This window comes from Electrona antarctica, assembly GCF_951216825.1.
Source record: "Electrona antarctica genome assembly, chromosome: 20".
In the NCBI taxonomy this organism is placed as follows: Eukaryota; Metazoa; Chordata; class Actinopteri; order Myctophiformes; family Myctophidae; genus Electrona; species Electrona antarctica.
Window position 1 is genome coordinate 10,547,649 of NC_136801.1, and position 13,250 is coordinate 10,560,898.

Genomic DNA, 13,250 nt, shown 5'->3' on the forward strand with positions numbered 1-13,250 from the left:
TAAAAATGTTTGCTCTGAAATATATATTCAAAGATTTGCGCCACATTTTCATGACTTTTCAAAAATAGCAGACCTACAAGTTCATAGCGCGCCACTCGGTGGCACGCTATGAGCTTGTAGATCTGCTATTTTTCAATAGCTAAAGTAGAACAGAATGCTTCAAACACCAAAAAGGGGTTCCCGCCCAAAATGGGTTAAAAAGGGCCTGGGCCACGATAATTAATTATTTCCAGCCCGAGTCATTTTGGCACAATTTCTGGCAGTAAACACTCATAAATAAAGTTAGTGGCATTGAAAAAATAAAAAGAATAAGGCTACAGGTTTTTTTCCATATACTTATTGCTGCCTCTTCCCGGCACTGGTGTTATTGATAGGTTTCAAGGGGGCCATGCTGCAACATATGGTCCTGGAGAAGGACTGGCCACGGGAGAAATGCTAAGTGGATTATTTTGCATAAAAAACAGACAGTGTTTGACGTTGCCGCAATTAACCCATTCAGGCCTGACGTCGAAATATTCTGAAAGATTTGAGGCACATTTTAACGATTTTTCAAAAATAGCAGACCTAATAGCAGACCTACAAGCTCATAGCGCGCCACCGAGTGGCGTGCTATGAGCTTGTAGATCTGCTATTTTTCAATAGCTAAATTATAACATAATGTATGTAACCACCAAAAGGGGTTCCCGCTCAAAATGGGTTAACCTGTGTTTAGAAAATAGCCGTGATTTACGCCTTTGTGTGTGTTTAAGATGCATGCATTATGGAAATCCACTAGATTTATAATCCATTTAGCTGATGCGGTCAGGGTTTTTAGCGCTATCATTTATAAGGACCTGTATATTTTAATGCCTTCTACAGGCTCCTTTTCGGTCTATTCCAGTACATTAGCTTTAGGTTTTATGAGTCACCTGCCGGCTATGGTTCTTAATGGCATTTAAGGTCAAGGTGAGAATTGGCATTTATAAAGTTTAGAGGCGGGTGAATTTGAGGCCTGTGTGTTTTAGATAGATTGGCCCCTGTGTTTTCCTCTTACTTATGTTGATGTGACCAGATTTACTGTCTTATCACTTTGATTCTTTGACATAAGATTAGCGCTATCTTTAATCTGGTGTAATGCATGTTGTAATCAAGACTTTGAACATGTGCTCGGCAATATTATAAAGCAGCATTTAGTAATCTACGTAATCTAATCATAATGACTGCATTTCATTTTACGCTGCTGGAGCCTTGGAATAAACAAATCCGTGCGCACAGTATTCTTTTCAGTTCGACTTCAAATTTGAGGAAATCATCAATATATATTTTTAGTCTGATTTAACCCATTAAAGTAGCTATAGACGCCTTAACAGACGACATCACACTGATAAGCAACAGCATGCGCGTGCATACCGGCAGCCTCTCATAAAATGCAATGGAAAAGTTCTATACTGCACTCACGTGTAAAAAATGCCCCATCAAACTTTCAGATGCTGTTTTTCTCCCAGTGTGGAGGAAGAATGATTAGGATTTTTATTGTGATCTCTCGCCCTTGAAATATATAATCCTTGGTTTCTGTTGTGTTTGAACAATAATAGCAATTCAAAACAGTTGTCCTCAAAACCACACCTCCAGTCACTGTCATAAGAACGAGGTGCGCTCATGATCACGGCACTAGAGCCTGTTTGTCCATGGCTGCACGCGCACCTGCAACCCATCAAGTATAATGTATGATTCGTCCCGCGATGGTGTCACGTACGCAGACCTCTAAGCTCACAACAGTCGCATTTGCGATGCGATGTGAGTTTGTATATCAGCTGTTCTCTGTGCGCAATACTGTTGCGCTTTGAAGTATAAATGTCTCCTAGGGTGCATCTCACTAGCCAACACACAAGAAGAGGTTGAATGGACTGAAACCAGTGCTCTCCAAAACAACAGGTTTGGAGATCTGTTGGGAATTGATTACATGAAACAGTCACCCGTGCGCCCAGTCCCAATGTTTGTAAACAAATAATTGGTTTATAAGTAATATTATATCCAAATTTTAATGCCAGCAATGGGTTAAACACTCCCAAAAATAATTTAGTCTCTGTGACACCTCCAATGACAAAGCTTCTTTTGGAGGCAGACTGCGGCCCCTAGAGCTGTCACAGAGACTACATTTTTTTGGGGAGCATTTAACCCATTGCTGGCTGTCTGAATACAAAAAAAAATAAAATGACATTAGATTGTTTATATATTATTACTTATAGCTACTTTAGTATTTGGGTGCCAACTGCCAAGCACTAGATTTTCTGTCTTTTTCATCCAAGGCTCAGAGTGCCAAATACGAGAGACGATATTTTGTGCTATACGATAGATGGCGCGCTTGTGCAACATGTGAGTCACGTTTGACTGTCCTTGTAACCAAGGACTATTTAAAGAGGACGGGAAGCGATCATAGATATTTGTGCCATATCTATGATTTGTTATGTACAACTTCCTGGTCTCAACTGCGCATGTTTCTTTCCTTCCAGGGAGCAACATGGAGTCCACCATACGGTCTTCACTTCCCGTCCTCTTTAAACAGTCCTTGCTTGTAACCAGGAAATCACGTGATCGCTAAAATACAGCTCCCATCCACTCCCATGTTAGAGCATTTCTTTCACATAACTTTACCTCATAGACTTATGAAGGATAGAGGGAGGACCGGGGGGACGGCTGCTATTCGTTTCAATAGAAGTTGCTCAGTGGTGTTTTGAAGCACCCGGAAGACTGCCGGAAGTACCATTATAACTCAATGGCTCGAGCGAGCGGAAGAGCAGCCCGGACCTCAAATTTGAGGTCCGGGATGACGCACGTTACGCACTGTATGACGTCACTGAACGTCCGTCCACCTCCATGAATGTGCTGCAATTCCACTTTTCGCCAGTAGGCAGTGGCAGCTTCAACGTTGGATAGCCTTACTGGGGTGTTGGTTTATCTCCGCTCTGTATCGTTCCTCTTCTTGGTCCGCCGTCATGGGATTTTCAGTGGATTATAGCAAATGAACGGCACTGCGGTTTGACACGCCCAATGCCCAGTGAACGGCACTATAATGATCAACGATCGGGGGATCGATCGTAGTGGCCATAAATATTCTGTGACTAGGTCCTCACTAGTTGAGGTGAGGACAAAAAATCATATGCATTTAACCGCCCCATCTCAAAATATGTTCTTCCAGGACCCCCAGAAGCAAAGATTTGAGTTCAAAATGATTTGAGTTAAAAAATGATCTTTTTAATCTTTAAAAAAAAAGCAGATCTACTTGCTCATAGCGTCACTTCATGCCGCGCCATGAGCTTTAGTACCTGATTTTTTTTTAATATATATTTTTATTTGGTTTTTAACATTTTAAAGAACAAAACATTTAATTTCCCCACACCTTCCCCCCCCAGCATAAATACAAATACATCATTGTCCTCTTTCTCTGTCACGTCTCTGTACACTTCATACTGTTTCCTCACATGAAAGGTATTGGATAATAGCAACAATAATTACTGCAACAACAAAAAATAACGAGTACATATATAAATATACACACCAGCCAAAGGAGATTAAGAATAAAGAGAAAGACAGCTTCAGGATAGACTTCGATAGACTTCAGTGAGGAGATCGACAGCTTTAGTACCTTCTTCTAACCGTAAGCATCATCGTACAACCGTCCCCATGTGTCCCCGTGCTGTGCAGGCGCTGTATGAGAACATGCTGGTGGAGCTGCCGTTCGCCAGTTTCTTCCTGTCCAAGCTGCTGGGCACCAGCGCCGACGTGGACATCCACCACCTGGCCTCGCTGGACCCCGAGATGTACCGCAACCTGCTCTTCCTCAAGAGCTACGAGGACGACGTGGAGGAGCTGGGCCTTAACTTCACCGTGGTCAACAACGAGCTGGGAGAGGCCCAGGTAGGCCTGTCTGTCTCAAAAAGAATGGCTAATCGCCATTATTTTGAGATAATCAGTTATTTTTTGCATAATTGTTGAAAAGCGTTCAACAAAGATCTACAAGATAATCATGTTTTCATAAAGTATAAAGTTATTACATCTGTCAGTGATTTCTTTGAATAATTAGATTATTTGTCATACTGTATCTGCCCTGTGCAACTTCGAGGCTTAAAAGCTAATAGGAAATGTGATTTTTATTCATTATGTTCCAGTGTTCAACGTCAAAAACACAATTCAATCGTGCAATTATTTGTGTGACAATTACTCGTCACTTAAAATGTCATAATCGTGACATAACCTCCCTAGGCCAAGGTACCTGGGAGGGGGGGTGGTGGGCGGGGGTGAACGGTAGCAGGGAGCCGGTTCAATCATTCACCCGTGTGCTGTGCTGCCTGCCCTCTTCCATCTCTGGCTGAGTTTATATCCTGGCCAGTCTTCTGATTCAGCCAGTCCCCCTCTTTGGTTCTTATGTGTTTGCCGTTAATAATTCATTTCCTTTGCGATGTACCAGTTTCTCAGCACTGAGAGAGAGATAAAGCACGTTGCGGCTGCTGCCCTCGGGTCTGCCGCGCTGCAAGAAACACACTGTTGACCATTCCATCTGCCCGGCCTTGCGGCAGTGATCTCGGAAAACACGCCTGAAAGCCGCGGCTAGCTGCTCTTAAGCACGTCTGCGCCAAAGCTCAAGGCTGCATAGACAGGATGCCACCCCCACACTGAGTCACTGGGGGCCTGGACCAGCACTCTACCCGCAGCCCCTGTTTGCTCAGGGCCTTGCTCCTCTTATTAGCTCTTCTTCAAACAAGGCCTGGAATGGCTCGGTCACAATGTGGGCCCCTCTGGTTGCCAATAGGGCATCGCAAACACGATAGGGAAAACAATTTGTGAAAGATTAGGCACACACCCGGGAGCAGTCTGCCCTGCATTTGCCCTCAGGAGATAGCCAAAGCAAGCAAGATAACAAGAGTAATTCTCTTACATTAGCACATAATAATCAAAATTCAGGTGAAAAATAATGGCAAATGATTGCATGTCAGTCGAGCTCCAAACAGCAAGTGGTATTATTATTATGCAGTGAAAATAATTCAATCCTTGTAATCTCTCATGAAGTTAAATCTTTTGACTGCTTGTTTTATTGTTATTGGTAGGTAGTACGGTTCATGCTTTATGGAGTTCAGTTCAGTCAATAGATAAAAAAGTATTTGGCCTTTTGGCACATTTGACCATTAGTGCTAAAACGCTCTTAAGGTTGATGAAATATGCTGGTCAGTGGACTTTGTTGTCCCGGGCCAAATGAAAATGGACCAGATGTTCATAGTCTGTGTTGTATTCAGACCCAGGCGGTTGCCTGCCACTCAAACAGTGTACTGTTTGAGCATATTTTAAATACTTGATCTTTTGTCTTGGCCCTCTGGTATTCCGGGCAGACCTAAGCAAACATAACAAAGTATATTAATCACAAATGTACTCAGTCCGACAATGAAGGTGGGCTGCGTTTTTGAAATATCATTGGACAATTCTCTATAGGCCACCATTCTCAATTTAGAGATATGGCTCTCAGTTGTTGATACTTGAAGTTATTGATACAGTATACTGTAATTGTGATCTACACTGTGGTTTACACTGTATTTTGCAATATTTCTGTTTGTGGGGAAAAAAGGTATTTTTGCACACCTACTGGTCTGGGACAGGTGCATAAGAGCAGGCAGCCAATGCCTGAGACAGGAAAAACGGGAGATCCCGCACACTTTCTTCACAAAAAAGTATTTAAGAGATACCTGAAGATCGTTGGACCCAAACGTCTCAAGTGATACTCACAAGTGAGTTTGCTCTAAGGCCTGATTTACACTGGCAGACAAATCTAGCCTGAATCAGATCTGTGCCACATCAAGATTGAAATCCGATTGGTTTAAATGGTCACATGACTCATTTAGACAAATCAGATTCCAATCTGGATGTGGCTCAGATCTGATTCAGGCTGGATTTGGCTGCCAGTGTAAATGGGGCCTAAGTGAAGACAGTGTGCACTGTGCAGGATCTTCTTTTTTTTCCGCCTGTCCCAATATTTCTGTTAGCATTTTCCTCTCCAAAGTTTGTGACACCATAGTCTCGCAAGCCAGACTGTTGCCTCCCACAATTTTCAAATGCTTCCATCATACAGTCTGGAGCTGATTTATTGATCATGTTACATATTACTAGTATATATTATGTTTTGTATTGTATGTTTTAGACTATAGTGTTCGGGGATTTCGGAATAGTTGTCTGGCTACGTGACTACTAGTGGCACCATGATAGTAATACATGAACTGTTTTTCACCAGGTGGTTGAGTTAAAACCAGGAGGGAAAGACATTCCGGTGTCCACAGCTAACCGCATAGCCTATATCCATCTGGTGGCCGACTACAGGCTGAACAAGCAGATCAGGCCTCATTGTCTAGCCTTCAGACAGGGTCTGGCTAACGTGGTCAACCTGGAGTGGCTACGCATGTTTGACCAGCAGGAGATACAGGTAATTATATTGTCAGTGCCTCCACTATTGTGTCTGTACACACAATTGTGTGTCAATGTGGACTATATCCCTAACATACAGTATGAAAGCTAAAAGCAGAGTGTATTTAACTCGGAGAGAGTGTACACTGCCAGAGTCACAAATGATGATTTTTGCTGTGCACTCATTCATCACAGGTGCTAATATCTGGAGCTCTCGTGCCTATTTCCCTCGAGGACCTGAAGAAATTCACAAACTACTCAGGTAGGGGTCGATATTGAGAACGTTGGTGTTGTTGCAGCAGCTGTTGTGATATTGTCTAAATCTTCATTGTTGGTAGATTTTTTTCTGTGAAGTTGACTCCACAGAGACACGATTTTCATTCATGTATTATTATTTTGTGTTTTTATCATGTTATCATTTCCGATACAGATATCATTTTTTTTAAATGTACTCCCGATTTTTTGTCTATCGGTACAAAGTTCACGTGTAGAAAATGTCGTGGGTGGTGGGTGATCAAAAGGTCAGAGGTCAAAAGTCACGAAAGTTGTTCAGCATGAGGAGACGCATATGTGTATTGAAGTTTTATTGCTGACGGTCAAACGGTTCATGAGCTACAGTATGCCTGTTCAAAGTTTGCATTTTCAATTGAGTGCTATAGCGCCACCCTTTGGACAATGGTCGTGGGCTTCGCGTCCTCACTGTTTAGCATAGCCCTCTACCATATTGCCAAGTTTCGTGGAAACCGACTGCATGGTTGAGCCAGAACTGCTATTTTTGGCGGAAGGAGAAGAAGAAAAAAACAGACAAATACAATAAGGGACCAAAGTCCCTTCCGGCCTGGCCACTTTAATAATTCAGCAGTGGCTTTTGTGTGAGCATAGATTGACACAATCTTTGCAGTCATTCAAGCCTGAACCATTCCTATGTCATTCCAGGGGGCTACTCGGCCACTCACCCCGTCATCCAGATCTTCTGGGAGGTGGTGGATTCCTTCACGGACGACGAGAAGCGCAAGCTGCTCAAGTTTGTCACCAGCTGCTCCAGACCTCCGCTGCTAGGCTTCAAGGTGAGGGTTGAGCAGAAGTTCAGGTCCACAAAGCGTCCCCACCCCTCCCCACTCCCCTCCGTCTACTTTTTGCAGACTCCATATTAGCGCTAGCCAACACTTATCGGTGAGTTTACCGAGGCAACTAGACAAAGCTGGAGAGGGGCGTGTTCTCCCTTAATGGGCATGTAATGAAAATGCCTGGCTCTGATAGCAGCCGTCAAATGATCATTTTCAAATTAGCTGCTGATAAGACACGAGGCATGAGTCTGGCCGGGGCGAAACCCTTATCGCCGCCTCCTCCTCCCCCTTGATGTTGTGTAGTTCATAACCTTCTCCTGGGGAAGAAAGTGCATTCTGTAGCTATGTATGTACAGTATGTGTGGGCTTGGTCCTAATCCCCGGCTGGACAAATATTGCCGTTTCAGAACTCAGACGCTTGTTGAACTCTTGAACTTTTGCCTCCTGTTTGACATAGCGGAAGGTAGGAGTCATTTTTTTGCTATTGGATTTGTTCGTACAGAAGGAAAGTATTCATAACATCACTTCATCAGCAGCGACGACTCATCATCATCATTACTCGGCTGTTATTTCTGAAAATTAGAATCCTAATAGGAAGCAATTTCACTGACTTGATTTGTGGGACACTTAAGTAATTTGGAGGTTGGAGGAAAAAGGGAGAAAGTGTTGCCGAGGACCATTAGGGGTTTTATGTGCCTTACTTAGTATAACCAGAAGCTGTAATTGTCATATGATTGGTATTACTGCTCTTTATTGCTGTCATTAGTTAAGAAAACCTAATTGCTGATCTGCAATTGAGGAAAGGGCCAAAACTCACCTTAAAATCCTCCATAGTGGCTACTCTGGAGGTTTGAGAGTTGCCTCTCCCCTCCATTTAACTCATTCCAGGCTAACGACTTCTTTAAAGCCTTGTTAATTAATGAAATCCTGCACCGCCAACGACGCCATTAAAGCGTATTTAGCGCTTTATTTAATGATAAACCTATAAAGTTGGCTTTCCGCATATCAAAGCACTCGTCGAAGAGCCTGACCAGAGCCTTTTGTGGTTGTTCTGCAGAACCGTGGGTCCGACCGACTCGATACCGGACACTGCACTCCGGGGTGTGGAACGCGTGTGTCTGAAGTCGGTGGGGCAAACGGTTCTCGAGTTACGTGCATTACAACCGTACACACACACGCACGCACGCAGACACACAGAGATGTGGCGCATTTATAGTAGAATGAATGCTTCTAAAGACCCCCAGCCAGTGATTTGTCTGAACAGCGCGACCACCTTCGCCATTGCTGTTTTGGGGGAGACGAGGAGGCGCTCTTCTTCTACAACCAAATAGAATGGTGGTGAACGGTGGTGGTCGCTGAACTATCGCCCCTTGCGGCTGGTGGGGGTTGAGTTAATGAATTTGACTTTGGGAGGTGGTGTGGGTGCTGTCTTCCCCCCCCCCCCCACCCCCAGAAGCACACACTCGCTGCCTCCTCCCTGAGAGGGAGAGGGCAGTAATTTGTGTCGGGAGCGCCCCCCTGACCTGGCCATCCGCTTGCGCCAGCAAAGCCTTAATTAGCTGTCGTGAAAACGGCCCAGGATTCATTAGAGCAGAAATAGTTCTGTCAGACGAAGCCATTTAAAAAAGATGATGGAAACCTTATTTTTTTCCCCCCAGAATGATCGCTCTGGTAATGACACTTTCTCAATAAGCAATGATAGTTTAACCCATTTTGGGCGGGTACCCCTTTTGGTGTTAGCATTATGTTATGCTTTAGCTATTGAAAAATAGCAGACATACAAGCTCGTAGCGCGCCACTCGGTGGCGCGCTATGAGCTTGTAGATCTGCTATTTTTCATGAGCTATGAGAAAAATAAATCGAAGAACGACTGACAGAAAACATAGCTTTTTCAGAAAACTGTCAGGATGTAGAAGACATTTTTAGAATCTGATCTCAGGTCGAAATGGGTTAATACGGTAATTGTCAAAAAAAATTGGGTCATTATATCAAAGCATCACAAGAGCCATTTAATCGGGCTGGCATGCCTGCTGACCCCCCCATGCTCTCACTCACCAATGAAAGCATGCACGCACGTACGTACTGTACATACACATGCAGTCATGCACGCAAACTTAAATAGGATGAAATCAGGGTAGAGGGGTAGATTATTTGGCCTGGTTGTGATGGAAACGGTCCGTGTCGCATTGGACACATGAGGTCTTGTCATAGAGAGGCTCCATTTAGGAATAAAATGCCATATGGACAACATAAAATGACCATTCCGTCAGTATCTCATCCAGAGGTCAAACTGTGGGGTGCCACCCCCCCTCTGTGCCTTTCAAAGTGGTGAACTGATTTCCTAAATGTATACTTCACACCGTATTAGTGCAACACTTAATGTCTCTCTTTTTACATTTATCCCTCTTATGCAATTCAACATTTATTGCTTAATCGGAATTGTCTTTTCTTTTTTTCTTTTCTTTTTTTTGCCCGCAGTCGGCCCCGAGTAATTTGACTCCATAATTATGTTAAGTCTCTTTCTCTAGCTGTGTGTTTGAAGCCTTGTGGAGTGCCTGTCTTTAACGTACGCGTGTGTGTGTGTGTGTGTGTGTGTGTGTGTGTGTGTGTGTGTGTGTGTGTGTGTGTGTGTGTGTGTGTGTGTGTGTGTGTGTGTGTGTGTGTGTGTGTGTGTGTGTGTGTGTGTGTGTGTGTGTGTGTGTGTGTGTGTGTGTGTGTGTGTGTGTGTGTGTGTGTGTGTGTGTGTGTGTGTGTGTGTGTGTGTGGTGTGGTGTGGTGTGGTGTGGTGTGTGTACGCACGCAGGAGCTGTACCCCGCCTTCTGCATCCACAACGGCGGGAGCGACCTGGAGCGATTGCCCACCGCCAGCACCTGCATGAACCTGCTCAAGCTCCCCGAGTTCTGTGACCAGCACCTGATGAGGAACAAGCTGCTCTATGCCATCGAGTCCTCCGCCGGCTTTGAGCTCAGCTGAGTAGGACAGGGAGGGCTCTCTGCCTCCGCATCCGTGGACTCAATGCCACAGAGTGGCTCGGAGTTGAGACTTGAGAGTTGAAGGAGTAAGAGAGGCAAGGAAAGGAACGATGCACTGACCTGGCCTGATTTCACTGTGTGCGCACGTGCGAAAACGAGCGGTGATGAAGGGAATCACCCCACCGACTGAAGAACCCGCCAGAAGTATAAAAATACTTTTTTTTTTTTTTTTTAATTGTTATGACTCTTAAAGAATTGAATTGTGTATTTCCACTGACAAAACCCCACGACAAACTGAGATTTGTTACTGTTTTAAAGGCTGAGCAAGTAAATAAATAATCAACACAAATGTACACCAAGTCACTCCCTTGTGTGTCATCCAATAATCATAGCCACAACAGTCTTCTCACCAAAGAGTGAAGGGTGTCGTATAAGAAACGGGCAATATTTAAATATATTATGAACAGAAATGTAAGCTGAGACTGCAAGACTCTAAAGCCACCTCGTGGTTCTTCGGGGGCTGCGGAGGCAGAGATGCTTTTATGTACTGTAGATAAGCCAACATGTACTTTCAGGTAGAGGTCATCAAAACTCATGGGTTTTTGTGATTTCTCAAAGTATTATTACCAGTAATAAATCGTTGCGTCTGACATCACATACCGTAAGTGTGTAAATTATAGTGGGTGGCTACGTGCGTGAATACTCAAAAGGCAAACGGCAATTATTGTTGGACTAGAGCGGGAAGGTGCTGTTGACTATTATGATAATAATTCAGTTTGTGAATATGTATATGTTTACAGGTACCCTTGTATGATTCATTTATTCAATATTTGTACTTCTATCCTTTGTGTGATGAAGGCCTCATATTTTTCACACATGCTCGCTAAAGTGAACAATCTATCCCTCTAGACAGTTCTCTGCAGTTTGCTCTAATGAGCAAGAACAGCGTGAAGCTTGTTGAAACATCTACCAACGGGGTGAAAAGACTGTATGGATATGAATAAACTCCCTTTCTTTTGCATTTTCCCCTCTTGAAGTTTTTTTTTTTTTTTTTGGGTTGCTTGTAATTTACAATAATGACCTAGACATAAAACAGTGCTTTGTGGGAAAATCTCCTCCTGAGTTTTATGGCCTCTGACATATAATTAAAGAAACATCCAGTTATGAAACACTGAGCAGAACTATTCTGGCCTTGAGATGCATTATCGAGCCGGGCGCAAATTAAGATTGTGTGCGTTTGTCATAAATCTGCCTGCCCTCTGATGCAGTACTGGCGCTGGAGATATTCATCCGTCGTTGGACCGGTTCCATCCCTCCATCCATTCCTCCCCTCTCAAATGGCCAGCCAGTGCCCCCTCTCTCGTTTTCGAGCTCCAGCCCGTCGCGTCCAGCGGGCCAAGAGAACTCAAAGTGGTAATTGGGTCTTAAAAACCGGACTTGTCGTTGAAATGAGGGATTCATCTCAATTACTAAGAGATTTATTTAAGCCTATTACCTTGTGATGGATTATAACTGACAAAGTTAATGCAGGCCGTTATGAATCATTTCCTTTGCACGGTATACTTTGTGCTTGCTCATAGGCCTTTTAAGGGCTAATTGAAGCTTTTAGTTTTATTTATCTTGCTGGAGAGCAAAACGAAAGGAAAAAAATCTTAGATTCGGTTTAAGGGTTGGGGGGGGGGGGGGTATTCTTTAAAAAAAAGATAAAAGTAAGAAAATAAATGACAAAAGTGCCTTTGACATGACATCCCTGGCATGCAAACTGAACTAAACTAAACTTGACTGGGCTTGATATTGAAATTTAATCTTTAAGTTAGTCATGCTCTTATCTCCTACTCACAAAATAAACAAACAATCAAAGTAAATGTGTCTGCCATTCAAGGTTGGAAGGAGTAGACTCACTAGAGAGATAATTCACTTGCTACATTTGTGAATTGTAGTCTATTAGTCACCAATGCCCTCTGGTGGTCGATTGATGGTACCTCGTGGGGAAATGTTTGTGGGTTGAATACTTTATTACAGTCAGCAATGTAAACGGAACAATGTACAATACAGTCAGACACTTGGGCTAAAAGTATAACACAAAAAAGTAGCAGTAGAAGGAGAATTTTCACATGTTCTAAAGATGGGTGGTACCAGATCGTTGTTGCTCCCTCTAGTCTAGATATTGTCGCTGTGGGTGTTACTCACTTTGGAGAAGTACTTAGTCAGGGGTATGAGGGAGGGTATTGAGGACACTGCCCCTTTGACTATCTTAAAGATGGGGTTAAAGCATTTTTTAATTGCTTAAACCCTGTCTTCTACCCTGAGCCATTCCAGACTAGCAAAATGTGTTTAGGTGGGTCATGGGCTTTAGGCCGAGAAGTAAAGTACTCGAATCGGTTGGTTTGTCTGAAGCTTAATTTTGAGTGACATTGAAGTCAAGTGGCATTGAATGAGGGCTCCAGCAGGAGTCTTGAGGGCACTTGTGTTGACAAAAGAGCAAATTATGCCCAAAGTTCTTGTTCTTTGATTTACTCTGGATCATTTTGATTACAAAAAAAATCACCTGTCAGTTTGTTGTCAAGAACCAAGGTGTGATGACACTGAATGACAGACTTTTCAGACACGCTATAGGCTACTGTACACACACACACACAGGCTATATGATCATTTCTGGACAGTTTTTGAGTGGTGTAAACCACTCCTACAACTGGCTTTGTTAGTTTACGTGTCTGTCTGTCTGTCTGTTCGTACCAAAAAATGAGCATGGTTGCTATGGTCACCCAGTTCACACGGGTGTGA

The 13,250-nt window shown here is 43.5% G+C and overlaps 1 protein-coding gene across 2 annotated transcripts in view; it reads left to right on the top strand.

Annotated features, from left to right (window-relative positions):
• The window catches only part of ube3c (ubiquitin protein ligase E3C), a 49,843-nt gene extending 38,351 nt beyond the window's left edge, over nt 1-11,492 (top strand). For both annotated transcript variants that reach the window (XM_079489007.1, XM_079489006.1), the window contains exons 20-24: nt 3,685-3,897; nt 6,257-6,445; nt 6,622-6,688; nt 7,363-7,493; nt 10,297-11,492. In XM_079489007.1, coding sequence (XP_079345133.1) covers nt 3,685-3,897; nt 6,257-6,445; nt 6,622-6,688; nt 7,363-7,493; nt 10,297-10,467 — 771 coding nt within the window. In that variant the 3' untranslated portion in view covers nt 10,468-11,492. The remainder of the gene's footprint in view (nt 1-3,684; nt 3,898-6,256; nt 6,446-6,621; nt 6,689-7,362; nt 7,494-10,296) is intronic.
• Nucleotides 11,493-13,250: the final 1,758 nt, after the last annotated feature.